Source organism: Dermacentor albipictus, chromosome 2 (genome assembly GCF_038994185.2).
Source record: "Dermacentor albipictus isolate Rhodes 1998 colony chromosome 2, USDA_Dalb.pri_finalv2, whole genome shotgun sequence".
NCBI classification, from domain to species: domain Eukaryota; kingdom Metazoa; phylum Arthropoda; class Arachnida; order Ixodida; family Ixodidae; genus Dermacentor; species Dermacentor albipictus.
Window position 1 is genome coordinate 197980026 of NC_091822.1, and position 20139 is coordinate 198000164.

At 47.3% G+C, this 20139-nt stretch overlaps 1 protein-coding gene across 8 annotated transcripts in view; it reads left to right on the plus strand.

The window, feature by feature from the left end:
* The window catches only part of LOC135904510 (carboxypeptidase D-like), a 175136-nt gene that overhangs the window by 133434 nt on the left and 21563 nt on the right, over positions 1 to 20139 (plus strand). For 6 of the 8 annotated variants that reach the window (XM_065435295.1, XM_065435294.1, XM_065435297.1 and 3 more), the window contains 4 exons: positions 10356 to 10598; positions 11162 to 11259; positions 14621 to 14793; positions 19529 to 19716. In XM_065435295.1, the coding sequence (XP_065291367.1) occupies positions 10373 to 10598; positions 11162 to 11259; positions 14621 to 14793; positions 19529 to 19716 (685 nt within the window). In that variant the 5' untranslated portion in view covers positions 10356 to 10372. Of the gene's footprint in view, positions 1 to 10321; positions 10599 to 11161; positions 11260 to 14620; positions 14794 to 19528; positions 19717 to 20139 lie in introns of all 8 variants that reach the window. The other 2 variants (XM_065435298.1, XM_065435299.2) reach the window with 1 other exon arrangement.

Consider the following 20139-nt stretch of genomic DNA (forward strand, 5'->3'; position numbering starts at 1 on the left):
CGAAGCGCTCGCATCCTCTTTCCACACTCGAAGTGGCCCCGTTGAATGTTCTTCGGGCGCGATCCTCGCGTCATTGCGATCGTAGCTACGATATGAACGTTTCCCGCAGAGCGCTAAATTCTGCAATGCGGCTGCATTCCATGGCATTCGTAGTTGCCGCAACGTCAGAGAGAGAGAGAGAAATCGACGTCGTCAAAGAGGAGCGTTACACGCTCGGGAAAGGATGTGAGCGCCGTGGCTGCACACACCTGGGAGGCCTTTGTGGTGCTGGGAAGCCGCAGTGCGGGCTTCCTTCCTCTGCCGTGCCGCTGCAGTTCCGCGAAGCGTGGAGCGCGCAGCTAGTGGAAATCTACGCCGGAAAAGTCGACGGCCGGCAGGCGCGCTACACCAAAGCGGCGATCGCTTTTTAGTGCCGCGATAACTGTGTCGCTTCGGGAGCCCCGCCGGGTGCGAGCACTCGACAACCTATCCGCGCTGTCGTGCATGCCCCGTGCGAACAACGTGCCTGCATCTGGGCCTATATAAGGCGCGCGAAGCACGCTTTGCCAGCTGACGCAGGCTCACCGCGGCTAGCGGTCTCGACTGTCCTGGAGGTGATGGGAGCTGCTGCGAAATTTCCGAAACTGGTCGAAAGGCGAAGCCTGTGTCTCGTTTGGAAGCCTGCTCGCGAATCATAGGTACAAGATAGTAATTTCAAACCGATGTTTCTGGAAATTTTTTTCGGTAGGGGGTGGGGGGGGGGTGGGGGGGGGCACCTCGCCGGGGACTGAGTGGGTGCAGGGGTGCTGGGCAAGCGGCATCCTGGTACATAAAAATTTCGGAAGGATCAGTAGGTGGGAGAGAGGCACGTGTGTACTGTGACCCCCCCCCCCTCCTCCTCCTTCTCCCTGGCTACTCCGCTGCATCTCGAGGAGCCGTTGCACATGTGCAGTGGTGGAAGTAGAGAACGAGCATCGGACGAACTATTTAGGGTGTATATATATATATATATATATATATATATATATATATATATATATATATATATATATATATATATATATATATATATATATATATATATATATATGCAAGAGTTAAGTATAACACGATGTGCGCTGTCTTTAGGTCTCAAATATGCATGCGCTGTTGATTACACGCCTTCATCCCTCGGCCCTCTGGCCGCTTCACGTCAGCAGCCGGTCGCTCAGCAGCAGATAAGTGTTTCAGATGCTCGTCGAGAGAGCCCCTCTTCACACACCTTGGCAACATCGGCGCCGACGGCAGACTTGATGGAACCTGCGGCACCCGCGCACCTTTGCGTGCGTGTCCCCGTGATAGCGTCATAAAATGGCCGAGCATCGCTGTGCTGCCTGTCCCGCTCTCTCCCCGCCGCCGCTCGCTCGTGCGCCACAGGCTGAGCCGCACGGTGGTCGCAGATCGGTTCCGCGCTCGCGCCGACCAGGTCGCGGGTTTCACCCACCGGCCGCATTTCGGCGGAGCGCAAAGGGCGACCCTCCGGCTGATCGCGCAGCGCAAATAACGCCGCCCCGGGGTGGCCTAAATTCGGACCGCTCCGCACAACGGGGCGCCGCTTTCTTCAACGGCCGCGTCGGAGCATGGCTTCGCCATTGTTGTCGACCATCTCATTCACATTAATGCGAGCAGCACCCTGACTCTATGCCAAGACACGGGGCGTCTGCTCGCCAACAAACGAGAACCGGATCCGCGAAGTGGTTTTCTTTATTTTCTCAGTTTTTTTTTTGTTCATTCGTAAGACCTGTTTGTCAGTTGACGGCGAATTTTCGCTATCACCTCTTGCGTTTTCGCGATCACCTTATACGTGCGTTGTTTTACGAATTGCTCTTGCTTGGACGAACGATTTTGCGAACGTAGGCCAAGATACTTCAGCGTTCTTGCGGATGATTTCTGACTTTTGTATAAACATACCTTCCTCTTTCGTATAAGGATTCGACTTTGAACGTTTGTGCAGTTCAGTACCCAGTTCTTCCGAACATCTTTCCTCGCGCCCTTAGTCTATAATATAAACAGGTTGTCCCAAGTACCTAACGCTATAGAAGTTGTTTGTTTAATTTATTCAATTTAATCTGTTACAGTTAGCCAAATAATTAGTACATAAATCTATCTTGCTGGCAAAAGATTACAGACCACCGAACACCATATAAGTCTCAGAACCGTGCATCGTACCAACATTTCCTTTCTTTTTTTTTTTTTTAGCTTCAAGCTTGGCTAACGTTAGCTGGGGCGCACGGTATGGTTGCTAATAGTTCATGACAGCAGTAGTGGTGCCAATGGCAACTACTTTTCCAATGGTCACAGTCGATTATTTGACAGCGAACTGCGGAAAAGTTGGCCTCTACGTGGTCAGCTAACTCGAACTCTTAACTGAGTGAGGACAATGAGAGAAAACAAAAGTAACAACTATATAATGGAGACTAGTGATTAATGGTAGCGAAGTAAGTCTACAGGTTCAGAAGAAAATATATAGCTAGAGAGAGAAAAGGTGTATGGAAAGGTCGGAGGTCATCCTGGCTGGTTACCCTGCGTGGGACGAGAGGGTTTACAGATAGAGGAGCACAAACGACATAAACTGCGTACGCAGTCCAGCGGTCTATAGCCGGCAACGTTCTCAGTCAATTAAGTTGTCTCGTGAACCTCAGGAACTTCAGCAACGCAGATATGGCCTCGAGCGTGGAGTGTCTTTGGGAGTGCTGACCTCGCACTTTTTGTTCGCACATCGAGCGACTGCCACGTCCATCCCGCGCTGTGCGCACCACTCGCCTCCGCCAAAGCGCGGGCGGACGAGCAGGAGGTGCGCGAGTGTGTCGCCGTCGCTGCGTGCGCCGCGTGTAAGCAATCCGTTGCAGGTCCAAGACGTAGTCACGTAACATGCGCCCCATGCGTAATGAACAATCGACGCTTCTCAAGATAGGAGGGGACCGAAAATGATAAGCACGCTCACAGAGTATACGCACGCGCTGAGACAGAAAACTAACTAGAAGTTATATACGTTAGAATTCACGAAGTCGCATCTTTTATGTCGTGTCCTTCCGTATCCTCAATCGTAAACGAGCCGTGAGATTGATGGTAGGTAAGCGGCTGCGTTGTATACAACTCGAAGTAGCTGCACGGCGCAGTAGCATCGTATCCACAGTAGGCAAGAAAAGCGTGCAAGCAAATGCACTGTATAGACCCATTAGCTACGTACAAAAACGGGCCGAGTCTTGCAATTGGGCGCTTGTGCGCTGTTTGTTCTCTTGATACCCCATTACTTTGGTGCCGCAATGACCTGTTTTTCGTGGGTGTCCTTAATAGGATATGAACACTTACAGATGTTGCCTGTGAATCTTCTATGCATATGCAACTACGAAACACCTCGCGCACGACCAGACGCACGGTTTCTTGGCAGCACCGCTACAGTTCAACAGTTTTAGGCAAAGGTAATAATAATATAATAATGATATCTTTATTGCCAATAATGAAATCAGTACATTCATACAGGCCTGCCAAAGCCTAGAGCCTGGCAGGCAGCAAAACCATACACGGGAGATTAATGAATTACTTATAAGCAGCGAACTCGAGTATAGCATACCAGGAAAAAGAGTTATTAAAATTTATACAGTGTCTATGAAAATAATTTTCATTGAGAATAATGAAACATAGAAACACAGCAATGCGTGTGAACAAAATGAACATGAGATATAACAAATAACCATACACCACTCTGACAGTCACGGTGCAATGGAATTGCACAATCACATGCACGAACACAAGCAAATACCGGTAAACGAGAGTAACAAATACGCCTTTACAAACCGATACGCCTTAGCAGTTTCTTTAACTTGTATTTCGTTTTTGCATAGAAGATAGTCTTAAATACATTTATAGTAATTAGGTAATTTGGAAACATACATCGCCGAATTGAGCTATACCTGGTGGTGATTCATTCTCGGTCACAGTGCGACCCAAAGAGCTACGCTGAGAAGGCATGCGAAAAACGCCGGCGTCTGCGAGTACGAAGCACGTTTCATAAAGTGCTAACTGCGCTGGTATATGCAAGACATGTATTTCTCGTAAGGTTATAAAAGCTGGCGGAACACTACTAAGTGGATCTTGCCCCGCTCATTTTGTCTGTTTTTCTCAATGTTTCCGCGTAATAGCTGTCGTCAACGTCTCCACGACCAACTGAAACGCGATGTGCAGATTTCGCTCCACTTTTGTACATGTTTTGGTTCGAGTACATATGATTCCTTCCACTTCTCGTCATTGTCTCTAGGGCCACTGTAAGGTCGTTGTGAATGTTCGGCTTGGTGAAGCTCATATGTGCATTATTTTCGTTGCTTAAGTGCGTGCTTCCCCGACTTCTCTGGGGCCCACTCTGTTTTGTGTATGTGTTTCATGGCAATGTTGAGCTGCTGGCTCGCACCCTGGCCGCTTCCAGAGAGCGCCTGCTTTGGGAAGGCGGTGGCCGGACGCTGTTCGGCGAAAAAGGGAGCGGCAGGGGTTCTGGCGAGGGCCATAAATCGTGCAGCGAGCCGCTGTAGCGGCATCTGGAGAAGGGAGTAATTGGGGAGTGTTTTGCGTCGGGCCGAGGCGCCGCGGGGGGGTTCGAGCGGCGGCCACCGCCGGTGCGAGTCCCGCGGCTGGCTGGGGGGTGTGTGCGGCTGGGCGGGCAGTGTGAGCTGAGGAGACGACGGACCGTTCTCGTCAGGTGCCCGATCGGAGCGACGGACTGCTCCGAGGCCTTGCTCAGCCGCATTCGTAAATGTGAAGTCGTTTTCCTTGTTTGCTTGTAACTCCTTGTACTCCATATACTCGTTGTAACCGTTACTATATGCCTGTAAATAAATCAGTTCGAATTATTGACGTCAAGCATCGTTAGTGCCGAGATACCGAAGCAGAGAGCAGGGCATCGGCTCAGGAAGAGCCGAGGGCGAACAACCACAAAGAAAGAAGAACCCGGCGGAAGAAGAAGAGAAGAAAACAAAAACTTTACTGCCACTGCTGCGAACATTCATGGTACAGCGGAGCACACGAATCAACTCGAATTTCAGTAAAGTAGCTTGTTTCTTTTTTTTTTCCCCCAAACGTGACCGCGTGGTTCAGCTGGCGCATCTGCCCGTATATGCGCGTTCAATAACAGGAAGGAACGTCCGGCTGCGGCGTCCGCCTTCAGCGCGTGCGTGCGCTCCTAGCATGCGCGCACGCAGCTGCCGAACCGTTACTCCCGGATGCTGCGTGGATATAGGTGCGGGGGGGCTTTCCCGTACGCCGTGTACGGGAAAGCCCCCTTGGCCGCCCCTTAAAGGTTGGCGCGAGAGCATGTGGCATGTGTCCGAGCGAACATCGCCCGTTTTGTCCGGCCCGCCACATCGAAGGGTCTGACACAGAGCCGCTCATTCTATAGCCAGAGAGGCGAGGGCGCGCACCACTCAATCGACGCTGCGGCAAGGACGAGACAGCGTTGACGGCAGTTAATGGCACGCCTTGTCACTCATCGTGCCCCGATGGGCGGCGTATCTTATTATTTGACGCGCTTAAGAATATGGTTGCGATAGCGCAAGGAGCAGGACGCTGCCATCTTCGGACATACAAACGACAGAACAGGAAACGTCGCAGATACCATGACAAACGAAGAAAAAGTGCAGGTACATAAAACCCAATATCAACAAATGTTTTCTTACTAGAAGCATTACTTTAAAAAAATATCTAAACGGGATTTTTTTATTCTCTTTTCACTTCTTACCGAAAAGTCAGCAAGTGGGAATGTGCCATGCACTCTTGCGTCACACCAGCCACTGAAAAAGAAAACGAAAACAGAAATCCGAGGATACCTGAGCACTTCGTCACTTTGTCTGAGACGCTTCGCGCGTTTTGAGTTGGCCTTGCCTAGATGGTAACAACTTTATTTCGTCAACAGAAAAAATTTCGTTGATTTTAGTGGGCTTCCAGGGTGCGTGAGGTGGCCGTCCAATCAGGTTCTCCGGTGCCGCACGCTATGGTCGTGAGGTCCTGTCTTTCGGCGACTTCCAAAGCCCAGCTGACGGCCTGCAGCTGAACCGCCGGGTCCGAGCTTGACACCGCATCCTTCCACTCTTACTTCTTCGATAATTGTCATTTTCTGTTCGGTGTTAGATTGTTCCATTCGGATAAAATGGGCTCTAAATCTGCCTTTGTGGCCCCGTAGAGCTTACATTCGGGGGTGTAGACTCCTGGGTAGGCATTGGAATGTATAATAGGGGTTTTGGAAAGTCTCTATCTTGTCCTTCTATTCCCTCTTTCCCGTCCCCCAGAGTAGGGTAGCCAACCAGACGCATTTCTGGTTAACATCTCTGCCTTCTCTCTTTATTTCCTCCTCCTGCTCCTCCTGTCAGTTTGTAGCTTTCGCCATGCCGCTTGATGATATTTATTAGGGCTTCTCTTCGACGGTGGAAGCGGCCTTCTGTTGTTCCTATAGTATACAATGTAATTTCGTGGTAGGTGGTCAAGTTCTCTCTGACCATCTCAGAAGGCTTTACCTATGCGCAATTAGAACGCAGGCTTGCGCGGTCAAGGAACGCGCGGATGACACAGGCTTCCGATAGGGACAGCGAGGATGACGTTCGCGGCGTCGCCGACGAAGCCCTCCCTCCTCACGCAACACCTGGCGCGCTATCGCGGCAGAAGGCGTTCCCTGTTGGCCGCCCTGCCCCGTCGAGGCGTCGCAGCCGGTGGGGGGGGGGGGGGGGGGCTTCAGGGGCCGTTTCGCTGCCGCACATCACGACAGGCGCCGGCTTTTTCGGCTCGTGGGCCATTCGACGCTTTCGCATCAACAATAAACAGCGTTTATTCAACTCATCCGGTTCGCTGTGCATGCACTTGCAGGGTGAACTAACGTGCAAGCGAGGATGAAGAATGAATGAAGACGCCTTTTACGGGCGATTATTTGTGATTGCGACCTGCCACAGCACCGCCATTCCATCCAATTCTATTTCATCTGCATGGTCTTCATTAAATGAAATTCTATGTGGAAAGGGGTAGTCGGCGCCACTTAACTCTATAATACCCGACACAGCTAAAAAAAATAATCGGAACAACTTGTACGCCTTTTATTTTTTGGCCACGAAGAGTGCACATTTAAAAAAAGGAATGTTATTTGAGTAAAAAGCTTATTGTCGTTGTAATTATTTAATTACTAACTGCTTGCTGAACTATCTGGGCCTGAAAACTCGCTTCAGCGTATTAAGAATGCTCTTGTAAGATACGCGCTAAGTTTCTAGATAGTAGCTGGAGTGCTACTATTTAAATACATGTAAAAGGAGAATTCGTTTTTCTTGGCAAGCACTGCACCAAATTCGATGAGGTTTGTCGCATTTAAAAGAAACACTTAAAATCCATTGACTGCCGATCTCGAATTCTTTTATTTATGCCGTACATTTTTTGAAAAAGTGGCAAAAATCGAAAATTTTCAAAAAACAAAACTATCAAGTTTACAACTCTGTAACTCAACAACAAAAAATGATAATAAAATTTTTTGAATTGCATCTAATAGTACATCTTAAGCGGACAAAATTGATATGTTACACATAAACGTAAAAAAAAAATGTGTAATATAGAAATACAGATTTTGCAGAACATTTGTGAACAACCTACCAAATTCACGTAAGCTGTAAAATAACATATCGAATTTGTCCGCTTTCAATGGTCTAATGGATGCCGTTTACAGAACCGCGACCTCTGTTCTTGATGCAGAGCTATGAATTTGTAAACTTCGTGCTTCTATATTTCTCAAACTTTCGAATATTTGAAAATTCTTTAAACCAAATTCAGGACCAAAATCGGAATTCCGCTTCCAACAGGCACTATAATTTAACTTTCTCTACCACATGCGACAAATTTCATTAAAATCGGTCCACGGGTTATCTCAGAAAAACGTTTTTGCGTTTTACATGTATTTGAATACGCCGCGTCGGAGTTGGGCCCGAGCTAAAGCTTCCTCTTAAATAAAAAAATTCAGCTACCATACTGAACGCAACATAGATAATCCGCCGGGCACTGCAGGAGTAGAGGCGCCAACATCTAAACAAAGTGCCATGAATTCGGGCGGGAAAGCCAACAGCTTCACGCATTAGGGCTTTCGTTCCGGTCACCTCCTTAAACCAGCACAGTGTTGCCAGGCAGTCATCAGATTGGTTAACCTTTCTATTTTTCTCATCTCCTTTTAGCGAGAGCATCTTCCTTTCTTTCTTTCTTTCTTTCTTTCTTTCTTTCTTTCTTTCTTTCTTTCTTTCTTTCTTTCTTTCTTTCTTTCTTTCTTTCTTTCTTGCTTTCTTTCTTTCTTTTTTTTAATCCTATGTTTCAACACGAACGTCCGCTCTCGTAGATGGTGTCATAGCAAATGTTCGTAGGCCTGTTCTCGGTGGCATCGACAAGTATTCCGTCGCTTGCAACGTTGAAGATCAGAAGCTCCGCGTCTCTACTCGACTCGCTGGCATCTCGCACACAATTGGCTCGGTGAAAGTCCTAGGACGCTTTATCGGTTGCCTGCAGTCGTCCGCGTTGGCATTTATTACTATGACCCACTGAGGATAGTGCTGCTGCCTTTCGCGATGTTTTCGCGGACTCGCTTTGCAATCAAAGAAAAGCAAGGCGCGCTGAATTTAACGATTTCTCCTGCGATAAATACCGTTTCGATAATTCACGCAGTAAGCAGCTACCCTTGTGCCTTTTGGCGCTTTTCTGCGACTACCTTTATTCGTCGTTAATATTGCCGGTTGACTGCGAGAGTGCGGATTGAAACGTGAGAGGCATTTTTTCTCCTTACATTTGTTTCTCGCAACAGTCCTACTGTGTTTGTCAAAGTTTGAATTTTGACGTCAGATCTATAAATTGGTCTTTAACTTATGTTTCGTATTCACTGCACCATCGTTTCTCCGACACATCCATTCGTCTGGAATGATTTACTTTCTCTTCGACGCTGTGACTGCCTTCGGTGTCCTCGCCTTTAACGAGACCATTTTCGTTTTGCCTCCGGCCGCAGCGGGGTTCGGCAAGGCACAAGTCATTCTGTGCGCGTCTTTTCCTCTTGCGTTGTTCCCTGTGTGGACGCCCGTGTTTCCACCAACACTGTTGCGCAGAAGCTGAGGTCTCATCCGATAGTCGCGGCACGCCTCGCTTGTTCTCCCTTTCCTTGCCCCTGGTTTTACTCACATTTACAATCGCTCTTCTTGAGAGACCGCGGCGGCATCTATTCTCACTGTGCTGCAGCAGTAGTATGCTTTAATCCGTGACTGAACGACGAAAGCACGACAAGCAGTTTAAAATCGCTAGCTCTGGCTAGACTCGTGGTCGGAAAAGCTGTAGCTTTCCTGATGACATCAGCGGCATATATCGACTACAACTATAGCCGGCGAAATTTGTACAAAAAAAAATAGTTCAAGCCAGGCTCTTCGACACTTTAGTTAAATACCCGTGGCAGCACTTGCATGTCTGTCGAGCGACGGTGTTCCAAAATGAAGGCACACATCGCTCTACGTATTCCATTCTGTCAAGTATAAATAACACTTTGCAACAGATTGTTGCTTTGCCTGAGGACTGCGAGCTATGTGTTCCTCTTCTGATAGTTTCGTATGATAGGTGCCGTTAAATTCCTTGCCTTCGGAGCACAGTCGGTGCCGAAAGAGTCCGCTTAGGCTGTGCATTAACAATTGTAGCCAATTGCTAGGCGACCTTTAAAATATTTACACAGAATGTGCAGGAATTCAGAAGTTTTCGCGTTGCATCTCCAACCCTAATACTTTTGCCCAAGCAAGCGCAGCAATTGCTCCTGTTGGATTTTTGTACTCTGTCTTTAGAATGGACCCTATACTTCAGAAGCACGAGGGAATTTACGGCTTATTGGTGCGGTCATCTTGTGCAACGTGGTGCGGGCGCCTCGTTTTCGCACACTTGCGTGCTTTTCTTCGCAGTGGCTGATCTGAATTGCGACTTCCGCATGCCGCGTGGCCTTGATAGGCGAAACTAAACAACAATGCTGTAGGAAAAAAAAAGGAAAAGTATCTTACAACTTGCTCCTAAGTTTGCTTGTACGGATGTAAGCAAACAGAAATCATTCTCTTAAACGACAGAATCATCCCACGAATTTAATAGAAAGGGTAATCAATAAGAAAGCATTCGTCGACCATAATTTTTATACGTGTTTTGGTATAAACCAATCTCCAGCTTCTCGGGAGTCTTATGCGTACGTCTTATGCTTTAAGAGTCCACCGTCCTGAGCGTGTTCTGTCGTAGGTGCAAATGATTTCTTAACCCGAACATACTTTCGCTAAATTCGTTCACGCAGTAACCCCTCCCCCCGCTGTTCCCGCGTGTCACAGGAGGACGCTGCGCGGCGATGAAGCCCCGGAGCCTGTGCGGGTCGGCGCTGGCGCTGGCGCTGTTGCTGCTCTACCTGTGCGCGGTGCGCCAGGTACGCGGACAGTCCGGCACGCCGACAGGAAAGAAGCGCTCCGAGGACTACACCTACTTCAACCACGAGGAGATGACCAATTTCCTCAAGAAGGTCTCCACCAACTACCCGGACTTCACACGCCTGTACAGCGCTGGAAAGTCCGTGCAAGGTGCGTGACACGCTGTCGTATGTGCGGCGATCGTTACGGGTCGGCCGAAGACAAGTCTACTTGTCGAAGCATTGGCTTCAGCGACGTTTTTTGTTCGACCGATGTTAAGCGCTTCAAACCTACCTGCACTCCTCTGTGAACCCTTCTGTATTGTTTGGTCGGCATTGAAGTCTCGAAGAGTTGTAACTTGTGCTGAAACTTTATATGTCGATTTCGACGTCCGCTGCGAATAACGAGTTTATCTTTAGAAAACGGTTAAAGGGCGTGCGAAATGTTCCGGACAAGTGTCATTGGGCGCTGGTAAACGTTTACGCGTGTCTGTGCTCCACGGCCCACTGTGTTCGTTATAATCCGTACGGACAGGACCAGCAAGGAGCGGAAATTTAGCGACCCACATTTCTAGCATCCAGGTTGCTCAGCTAAGCCTGATTTTGTGGATGCTCTTGCGGGGTTAAAGATCGCGCACGTGACAAATAGATGGCAAATAGAAGGCGTTTTCCGGCGCAGAATTGGAAGAAAAAGAAAGCAAGCTCGACGGACGAAACCTGTTTGTGTTATTCCAGGGCGTGAGCTGTGGGTTCTGCTGGTGACGAAGGACCCCCAGGAGGAGACGCTGCTCAAGCCCAACGTCAAGTACGTTGCCAACATGCACGGCAACGAGGTGATTCCACTTGTGCACTCACTCCTCTTGTACGAGTTTAGGCAGCGGCCGCTGCGCCTTGACATTACGCTAAGCGCTGAACTATACCTGTTGCTTATGTGCGCGCGCGCGTCCACAGCTTCTGCGAAGGTGGCAAAGTTCGCGTCAGAACGCGAGACGGGGGAGAACCGCCAGGTGCTCATTGTGCTCACGTCAAGCAGGAATAGAAAAATTTGTACGAGCAGACGTAAAAGAAACGGTTATGTTCCTTACACACCGTTTTGCCGAAAATAAACGAATAAATAATATGAATAAAATGATTCGGTGGAAGATTTTGTTTCCTTCCCCGACGCTGAGCGTGCATACCAAAATACTTATAAATAATTATAAATGATACACAAATGCAAGTGTAGGGTAGCCAACCGTGGTACCCATGCACACCTTTGATAACTCCTTGGTTAACCTCCCTGCGTTTTCTCTTCCCTCACTCTCCGCTAAGGCACTGGTAGTTTTCACTATTGGTTTATCCGGTTGGCTCTTTCTGTGCGCTAGCGAAAAGAGCAACTGAACGTTCCTGCTATCATAAGCGTGCTACACGGACGATAAGGTGGCAGGACCTTCTCTTTCATATTCGTGTATTCTCGTAATCCAGCTGTAAATCTGTTTCTTACAGCCCTCGTAGCACGGCCAAAGCTCTCTCGAACATCCACCCGGCTGTTCTACAAATCATGCTTCCATCGCTATGTACCTCGATGTTGTGGCAATTGTGGAGAATTTTTTCGCTTTGCACCACGTTGACGTGACGGTCGTGCAAGTGAGACTGAGGCACACTGAAGGCGAAATGTGCAGCGGCCGAGGACCTTCACGACTTATAGGCAATGGCCGAAGCATAGTGGGTTGCGGTACGTTTTATTGAGAAGATGGCCCACTTGAAGGCGGCGAGTGGAAAGTGATTGGATGACCGCCGCCAATAGCGGTCGTGTGTGTGTGTGTCTGTTTTTATTTCTAATGCTGGTTCGACGTCAAGGACAGCCTTAAGAGTACGCTCATTTCTGTGCAAAGCTTTTGTAAGCTTTATTTCATCCCAGTTCCGTTGATTTGAGGGCTGCTGCTGTTTTTAACGTGAGAGTGTTCAGAGAAGAGGCAGTGACAGCGCTTTATGTAACCAGTACGATACAAATCTGAAGAGTTCTCAAATCCTCTGTTCATCTGTAAATGGCGCAACTATAGCCCGTAGCCCCGCAGATATCCACGTAGTATATATATATCTCGCAGCGCTGCGCACAGCTGAAAACTCGCCCAGCACGGGCGACGAGAGCATGTGCCCAGTGCGCGGGGCAAAGGCCCCGGATGCTGGGCTCTAATCTCGCTCACCGGAAGGCGTGGGACAGAGGGCGGCTTCCGTGTCGGTCAGCAGCGTCGCTTAGGGCCCGGTGGGAGCGCAATTCGGGGTCGGCGAAACTCGCTAGAAATCCTGTCGTGGTGCCGCGAGAGTAGCCTTCTCGCCACGGCCGTCCTGAATTCGCGGAAGGACGTTTTCTGCCACTGTCGGCTCGTATTGGCCGGTTGTTGCGAGAATCTACGCACTTACTTTATAGAGTTCGTCACTGTGTGTCGCGTATTTCTGCGACCACTTTCTTTAATTCAGATATGTTTGCCATATATGTATGTGTTTCCGGACACTGAAAGGAATCGCGCAGCCGTTTATGAATTGAAAGCTGAGGTGGTTTAAAGACGGCATCGGGACAGCTCTTATGCGTACGTGTGTTTAGTACAGTGCCACCTGCGGCGTTCGGCGTTCTTTCGAAGAACCTGTGCCCGACGCGACCTTACGACGTCTTAGCATGTATAAACAAGCACAGAATTAAACAAGGTCACGTAAGCAGACTGCATGAACGCTTACTTACAAATTTCTCTTTTCTATTTCTTTAATTTCGTGCTCGTTTTTCCTCGTTGCGAAGGAAGAAAGAAGAAGGAACTTGTACGAAATGGCCCAGCAGTAAACGTCGCCAACATGAAGAGTCGCGCCAACTTCTCCGCAAACCCGCGCCGTCGCCTTCGAATCTTATGGTTGGGCTGTTCCGTTCGGGTGAAGATTGCGAGATGTGGAAAAGTGGAGCCGCGTCATATCCCAGAGCATTGAAAACGAAACAGCAAGCAATAGCAAAGAGGCATGGCGAGGGCCCCGCTGTCATTCCCAGCGCAATATACTTTAGGTGAGGATACTGACAACCACTACGAGTGCCAAGTATGACTTGGAAATATGTAACGTTACCAAACCGGTCTCTAATGCGAACATCATTCTTTTGGGAACTTTACACACTTTGCGGTATGTTCGCGCCTGACTCCTCTCACGCCACAACTTGGACCACCGGGTCTGCGCCCGAATGGTGACAGCGTGTCCGGAGGACAGCGCGAGGCCCGGCTGCAGCAAATGCACGCATTGCTCATTTCGGCGGCGGTGACCATGCGGCGGTGTGTCGCCACATTGCTTCAATGCTAATCGCATTAACGTCGACATTGATCGGGAGAAGGGTTCTGCTTGTTTGTTTTCCTTCTACTTTTCTTTCGTGGTTAGCATGGTTGGGTCTCTGCTATAAGTGCAACGCAGTTCTTCAAGCGCGTGCCCCTTGCTTAATGCTCACAATGTTGCATTCAATTGCGTGGCTCGTCCCGTTATTCTTTTATTTGGTTGTGTTTTAGTGGGTTTGCCGTTTGCGTTTAAAGCATTTTACCTACTGTTATAAGGTGCCTTGTGATTAATTTTAGTTTTTACAAATTTGTGCATCTTCAGTGCAAATTCAAATTGTTTTAAAACGCACTCTCCAACATTACATGTTGCATTTGGTAATTATGCAGGCTGATCACGGCGCCGACAAGAAAAAAAAAAAAGGAAAGCCGAGGTCGAGGAAATATTTTTATTGCTGTTTTTTCTTTCGGAATCACAATCACTTATTTCCGCATTGATATTGTTACATATATATGTATATAGGAGGCGGTTCCATAGCACATAGCTGCAGCGGGACCTCCTGGTTGTTTTTGCTGTTGCTCAGCCTTCAGGAACCACCATTTTGCATTAACACGTACTGGAAGAAGTGTTAGCTGTACGAAACTTATTTTGTGTCATTCACTCATACATGAAGAAGAATGGACGATTCGTATCTTTCGCGTGTACTATACTGCATAGTGTGTGCGGGCACTTACAGCGTACGGAAAGAAATGGCTTGACTATACCGAGGAGGAAGTGTGCTCACGCGACTGGGAATGGTTTTCTCTAGTTTTCCTTCCCGGGGCCTTTCATTTCCGCGAAGCGCAGCGGCGCAGTTGATCGCTGCTGTTTTGCACCGTGCCCGCGGCGCGCTCGAATAATGAACGTGCGCAGGCGGTGGGCCGGCAGCTGATGGTGTACCTGATCGCGCACCTGCTGACGCGTTACAACGTGGACCCGTACGTGCGCTACCTGCTGGACAACACGCGCATCCACATCATGCCCAGCATGAACCCCGACGGATACGAGATCTCCAAGGAGGGAGCCTGTACCGGCACGCTGGGACGGTAATGCAGCGGGTGTTCGGGACTTGTCTTTCTTGTGCGCGAATGTCCCCTAAGTAAGCTTGCGTTCAATTGCTTTGTATCTTCCTCCGAAGAGGGACGACCTATGGCCTTGGTGAGGGAGAAGCGCACAGGAAACAGTGCTTAACGACAACGTGGAGCAACAGCGAATGAGGATAGCCCAACAATACAATAATACAATACAACCTTTATTGTGCATAAAGAAAACAAAGTACATATAGCAGGCCTACCAAAGCCTCAGAGGGCTTGACTGGAAGTGCCTGACAGTCAGGTCACAGAAAATTGCACAGGGTTAATAGCGGAGTTATCTATTAGTGGGTCGGAGCAAAATGTTGAACAGTTATACAAAATGTTACATTAAACATCGACAATTCTAAGTAGTTTCTTAATCCCACGTCTTATGTTTGCTTCTAGCACAGGTGTTGGCAATTTATTAAATATGGCTGGAACATAGTATTGCCGCGTTCTCCTTCCGTACTTTGTCGCAGTCCTGGGGATGACGTAGTGTTCCTTCGGTGTTAAGGAGCGGAAAGGCGTATATCGTGTTTTAAAATCATTATTCCAGAAGTGTTTAATTACAACGCTTTCGACAATCAGGGAAGTGAAGTTTGGCAAATTCAACAACCTAAAGATGTCTGCATCGTGCTTTGGACACAAATCGTAAGCCACTGTTGAAAGCAGTGAACGTAAAATTCAATTAATTCTTGAGCTCCACCTAAGGGTACAATGGCCATATACAGTCAAGCCATAACGTAGCACACTGTAGACTAAAGCATGGACAATAATTTTTCGAACGGAGATTGGCGTAAGACATCGTATGTTGTATAATGCACAGGAGACCGCGCGCAACCTTTTACAGACGTGGGATGATTGCGAGTTCCATAAAAGATGAGTCAAAAAGCAATCCAAGATACTTAACAGAAGATGTATCTTTAACAGGTTGACATGTACATTCATAACAGTCCGATGTGTGTAAGAATAATGATGTTGTAGGCAGGATTTTTTTCATGGGGTAATGGAAACACACAAGTCGCGTTTTAGAAGGGTTGATACTTATTAAATTAGCTGCAAACCAGTTCATAGCTTTAGTTGCCTCATTCTGTAAGGAGCTGATTGCATCAGAGTAATAGTTGCACAGGATACAAGAACAGTATCATCGGCATATTGATATATATAATTACTTCCTACACTGGAAAAATCATTTACATAAATGTTAAAAAGCAGGGGGCTTAATATTGAGCCCTGAGGGACTCCAGAATGAATACTGGTAAAAACACTTAAACTATTTCCCGCCTTTACACATTGTCGTCTATCCTGCAGAAAGTTAGTTAATAAATTCATGAATGATCCACGAAGGCCTAGGAGAGACAGTTTCTGTAGCAAAATGTCATGACAAACACTGTCAAATGCCTTAGGGGCATCCATAAAGAGGGCACATGCTACCCGGTTACGGTCTAGTGTTAAGTTTAAAAGGTTAGAGAAAGCTTCTAACAGTGTTTGTGTACCCTTCCCCTGTAAGAATCCATACTGATGTGATGATCGATAATACACTATGCTTATCTAGAAACTGTGTTACCGTAAGAGCCACATGTTTTTCTAATATTTCAGCTGTACAGGGAATTATCGAAATAGGTCTGTAATTTTCTATACTATTGCGTGCACCTTGCTTATGAAGCGGAATTACAATTGCGGTTTTCATATCAACTGGAATCACACCACCATCCAAAACAAAGTTTAAAAGAGATAGCAATACATGTTTCATTGCGTCAAAATTTCTCTGGAGCTCACTGACAGAGATTTTGTCGAAGCCAGGTGATTTGTTCGTCTTAAGATTGAAGACAATAGACCTTAATTCTTGAAGCGACAGTAAAGGAAGATATGCGGAATCTAGCAAGCTATCTGTTAAAGTACACACCGATGGTCGCCGTGTCCTCGATCCTGAGACACTTGAAAAGAACTGATTAAATAAGTTTGCCAAAGTTTCGTCGTCTGCAGAAAAATAAGACGAAAGGTGCTGTTTAGGCGTTGAAATGTTGCCGCCTCTAAGATTATTGATTAGGGACCATGTTTTCTTTATGTCAGATCGAGCTTCTTGAAATTTCTTTCTAAAATAAACGCGCTTCGCAAGTCTGATCATTGCATTCACCTTGCTTCTGGCACATTTATATCTTAACCGTGCGTCATTGCAATTTGACGACCGCTTTGCCTTAGTCCACAACAAGTCTTTTTCCTTTATACCTGCTAGGATTTCGCTTGTCATCCATTTCTGGCTCAGGTTACGTTGCCTGATTGTGACAACGCGTGTTGCCGCCTGCCTAAAAGCATCAAACGCAGCTACAAATTCGCGGTACAGGTTTTCCGGTGACACAGTACATAAAAAATTATCCCAGTCATTTTTCTGGACTAGTTTATCGAAAAGCCTTGGATCAATTATACAAATTTGTTTGATAGAGTTAATAGCCTCCGATAACAAAGGATTCAACAGTCTGTTTCAGTGAACAGCAGACGGAGTAGTGGTCAGAAAGCTTAACCTGTGCAATAGTAGATTTTACTTCCAGATTCTGGGCTCTAACATTTACATGATCAATGCAGGGTGAAACAAGACGTTGAGATAGGAATTCCTCGCGAGTTGCTGCATGGATTGTCATTTCAATTCCCCATTTAGATAGTGTATCTAAATAATCAGCAACTATTGCTACTGTTGGACGTAACGCACCTATATTATAGTCACCTGTGAGGCAAATACGTTCATGGGTTCCTAGACGTGATAACGCAGAGTCGAACTCAGCCAAAAAAAAGACGCCTGTTACCACATGGGGGACGATATACACAAAGCAAGGCCAATGAAAATCGAGGATTAGATAAGCGGAGAGTAACAGTTTCGGCATGGTCGAAAGGCAACTTGAATTCGGAGACTGACCAAGTGTTTTTTACGAAGACAGCCACGCCTCCACCTTTCCGGACTGGACGAAAAAAGGAGAATGACTGATAGCCCGGTAGCGCGAAACTAGAGAATAGACCTGGCGAGATGTTTATCTCGGTGAGTACGATGACATCAAAAAGCAGTGGAATAGAAGATAGAATGGCTAGTAAATAGCCCCAGTGCTTACGAATGCTTCTGATGTTTACGTGAGTAACATGGAAAGCGTCATTACCCGTATAACAAAAAAAACCGAGAAACTTCTAAAAGGTCACTGAAAACCTTGAAAGAACTACCCATGACTAGATAAGCCTCTCCATGTCCAATTTTCCATTCATTCGAACGAGTGGAGCGCCGTCTGCTTTCCTTGCAAACACCTTGCCATTTCTAGCCCAGACGTATTTGAAGCACATTTCCTTTGCTTTAGTGCGAGCTAGCCAGGACAGTTCATGATTAACCCGTGTGAGGTTTTCATTGAAATTCAACCGTGGAAAATGATTCTGAACTAATCCTGGCAAGTTTTTACGTGATCGAAGCCATTGTTCCTTCGCTTCAACGGAGCACATCTGGACAAGAATAGCTGGTGCAGTATTGTCCCTACTGGGTTGACGGTGGATAGCAGAGACTTGAGTTGCTGCAAAGTTAGGTAACTCAAGTTGTTGCGCAAGATCAATGAGGAAGGATTGCAAGTTCTCCTTTGGCTTGCTGGGAAGCCCGTGGATCTCGAAATTTTTTCTCCTAGTGTACTGCACCATTTCATTCGTTTCCTCACTTATTTTGCCAATCAGGTCTGACTGTAACTGGACGGTAGAAGACAGCGAGTCAACCTTGGAACGTAATTCCGCCACTTCCGTCTGACTTTTGTTGACTGTCTCCAATACCGAGTCATATGTTGTGGAAAGAAATTCTATTGAAGTCCGCACTTCCTGTATCGCGTTCTCTATCTTTCCAACCGAATCCCTAAATGTAAGAAGTTCCTGCACCTTCGTGGCGAGTATTTCTACACTAGATGCAAGTCGGTCTAGTTTTTTATTTACAGCAATAAATTGCTCTGCAAACGATTCTTATTTTGCTGTCTGTGTCAAGTCTCCTTGTGTGCTTTTTTCCGGTCGGCATGTTTGGCACAGCCAGGTTTCGCGTTTAACTGTACTCATTTTTGCGTAGCTGTTTTCAACTACTGTAGAGCATCGTTTTCCAAGGTGGAAACCTTCTTGGCAAGCCGAACATGTTAAAAATTTCACATCCAAAGGTAACGGCTTAGAGCAAGCAGCACAATCAGAAGGCATTTCTGTGCAGCCCATTCTTCATCAATACAAACTTCACAAGCGAAATGTAGAATTTGCCATTGTTAAAGATAACACGTTATTTGCATTTCATTTAAACTTGGTCAAAAAGTGGCCGTCGTGACCTGTTACAAAGTCTGAGTTTTATCTGTGAGGGAATTCTAATCAGGGGAATCCTTAAAGGTTTGGTCATTCTGTACAGGCACTCGCCATGGCCGACCTCACAACGTGCAGCCTGACCTGCATCGCGTCATACATTGTTTAAACGAACATTCAAGTGTCGCTCGCAGCTGCACATCTCACATAACTAATTATTAGCAGATTATGCTTATTCTTTCTCTGAACTTCATTGACCCGGTACTGCACGACCTACAGAAATATCTATTCCTCTTCAAAAATATCAGCGAGCGATGCTAATAGCGGCTAAACTTCATTGCGGCGTAAATAATGGCAAACTAGCGCATTTCCACAGTCGAAGCGATGTTCGATCTTGCTGTCTCTGCCGGCTGCGCAGGTACAACGCTCGTGGAGTGGACCTGAACCGCAACTTCCCGGACCACTTCAAGACGCAGACGCAGCAGCAGCAGCCGGAGACGGAAGCCGTGCGGCGCTGGATACACCAGATCCCGTTCGTTCTGTCCGGAAACCTCCACGGCGGTGCCGTCGTGGCCTCCTACCCGTTCGACAACTCGCCCAACGCTGGTACGGGTCGCTGCTCGAAAGCACTGCTCGCCATTCCTGGCCGAGTTGACGCTGCATGCAGTAGGCCAGGACAAATTAACGCCGGTGGTAGAGTAAGACAAAGATAAATGTGTGCCCGCGTCTGTGTTTGACTAGTCCTCGTCATTCCCGCGCTACTTTGATAATTGTAGCGCGTAGTCAACGTTTAAGAGAAAGGTGGAAAGGTGAAAGAAAGGTGGAGAAAGGTGGAAGAAAGGTGGAAGGTGCAGGCCTTGTCTGCAGCATTGAGGAGCTCATTACAAGTGTCCTGGAAGCGTCTAAGCACAGTACGCTTTTACATGCACAATAAAACATATAGATTTCGACATAGAACTTGAGCGACCTTGAACGATTCGTAGACGAGCCGAGGGGAGATAAAGGTGCACCAAGTCAATTCGTGGCCTT